General features: G+C 54.3%; 1 protein-coding gene across 1 annotated transcript; it reads left to right on the top strand.

Moving 5' to 3' along the window:
- The first annotated feature begins 400 nt into the window (after positions 1 to 400).
- On the top strand, positions 401 to 970 carry DUSP21 (dual specificity phosphatase 21). Its single transcript, XM_060138375.1, has one exon. It carries the CDS (start codon positions 401 to 403, stop codon positions 968 to 970), a length of 570 nt encoding a protein of 189 aa, XP_059994358.1.
- Positions 971 to 1177: the final 207 nt, after the last annotated feature.

The following is a 1177-nucleotide window of genomic DNA, read 5'->3' as shown; positions in this document are numbered from 1 at the left end:
AAACTGAAGCATAAAATAGCTACCTGGTAACAGAACATTTTAAAACATCAAGACAGATAAGAATTCGGGCTCGGAAAATAAATGACTATGAAGAAAGATAAAAAGAAGAGAGATCTGGGGTTTCTCTGAAGACCCGGCTCTGCGGCCAAGTCCTCCCTGTAGCGAGCTGCCATTGCCATGGAAACCAGTGGGAAGGGCAGTGGGGGCCTGTGACTCCCGCGCAGGGCGGCGGGGGTTGGGGGGGGTGGGGGTTCGGGGTGGAGACGGGGTGGTGACCTATGACTGGTATACTGTCCCCCAGACCCTCTCCAAGAGACTCCACCGAGCTGCTGCTTCCTGAACTCGCTCCCGGGAGCGGTGCCCCAAAGCAGCCAGGAGAGACCACTGTCCCGCCACCTTGATGACAACACCCCCGTGTCCCCTCCTGGCTCAGGCTGTCAGGCAGCGCTCTGTCCATGGCCTCTCCCAGATAACCAGCAGTCTATACATCAGCAATGGGGTGGCAGCCAACAATGAACTCATGCTGTCTACCAACCACATCACGACAGTCATCAACGTGTCGGCAGAGGTGGCCAACACGTTCTTCAAAGACATCCAGTGCGTACACGTGCCGGTGGTAGATGCTCCCACCTCGCACCTCTACGACTTTTTTGACCCTATGGCAGATCACATCCACAGCGTGGACATGAAGCAGGGCCGAACGCTGCTGCACTGCGCCGCCGGGGTGAGCCGCTCTGCCGCTCTCTGCCTCGCGTGCCTCATGAAGTACCACTCCATGTCGCTGCTGGACGCCTACACGTGGACCAAGTCATGCCGCCCCATCATCCGGCCCAACATCGGCTTTTGGGAACAGCTTATCCATTATGAATTCAAGCTGTTTAGTAAGAACACCGCTCACATGATCAGTTCTGCGGTGGGTATGATTCCGGACATCTACGAGAAAGAGGTCTGTCTGATGATGCCGATGTGAGCCATCCCGGTCAGCCCCTGACATCTGCTGCAAATCCTATATCAACATTGAACGTTGAACTTTTGTTGGTAAAGGAACTAGAAACCACCTTTTAGAAGGGCAAGCAAAAAGGGCAGGGGGAGTTTTTAGCTTAGTATGCCTTATTTTTAAAGAATAAAATTCATGGGGCTTCCCTGATGGCGCAGTGGTTGGGAGTCCGCCTGCCGA

The sequence above is a fragment of the Lagenorhynchus albirostris genome, chromosome X, assembly GCF_949774975.1.
Source record: "Lagenorhynchus albirostris chromosome X, mLagAlb1.1, whole genome shotgun sequence".
Taxonomy (NCBI): domain Eukaryota; kingdom Metazoa; phylum Chordata; class Mammalia; order Artiodactyla; family Delphinidae; genus Lagenorhynchus; species Lagenorhynchus albirostris.
The sequence above is the reverse complement of the archived record's forward strand: the minus strand, read 5'-3'. Positions and strand labels throughout refer to the sequence as shown.

Bases quoted from the DNA above. Each gene is read 5' to 3' on its own strand.
- DUSP21 (XM_060138375.1), top strand. From the start codon at position 401: ATGACAACACCCCCGTGTCCCCTCCTGGCTCAGGCTGTCAGGCAGCGC.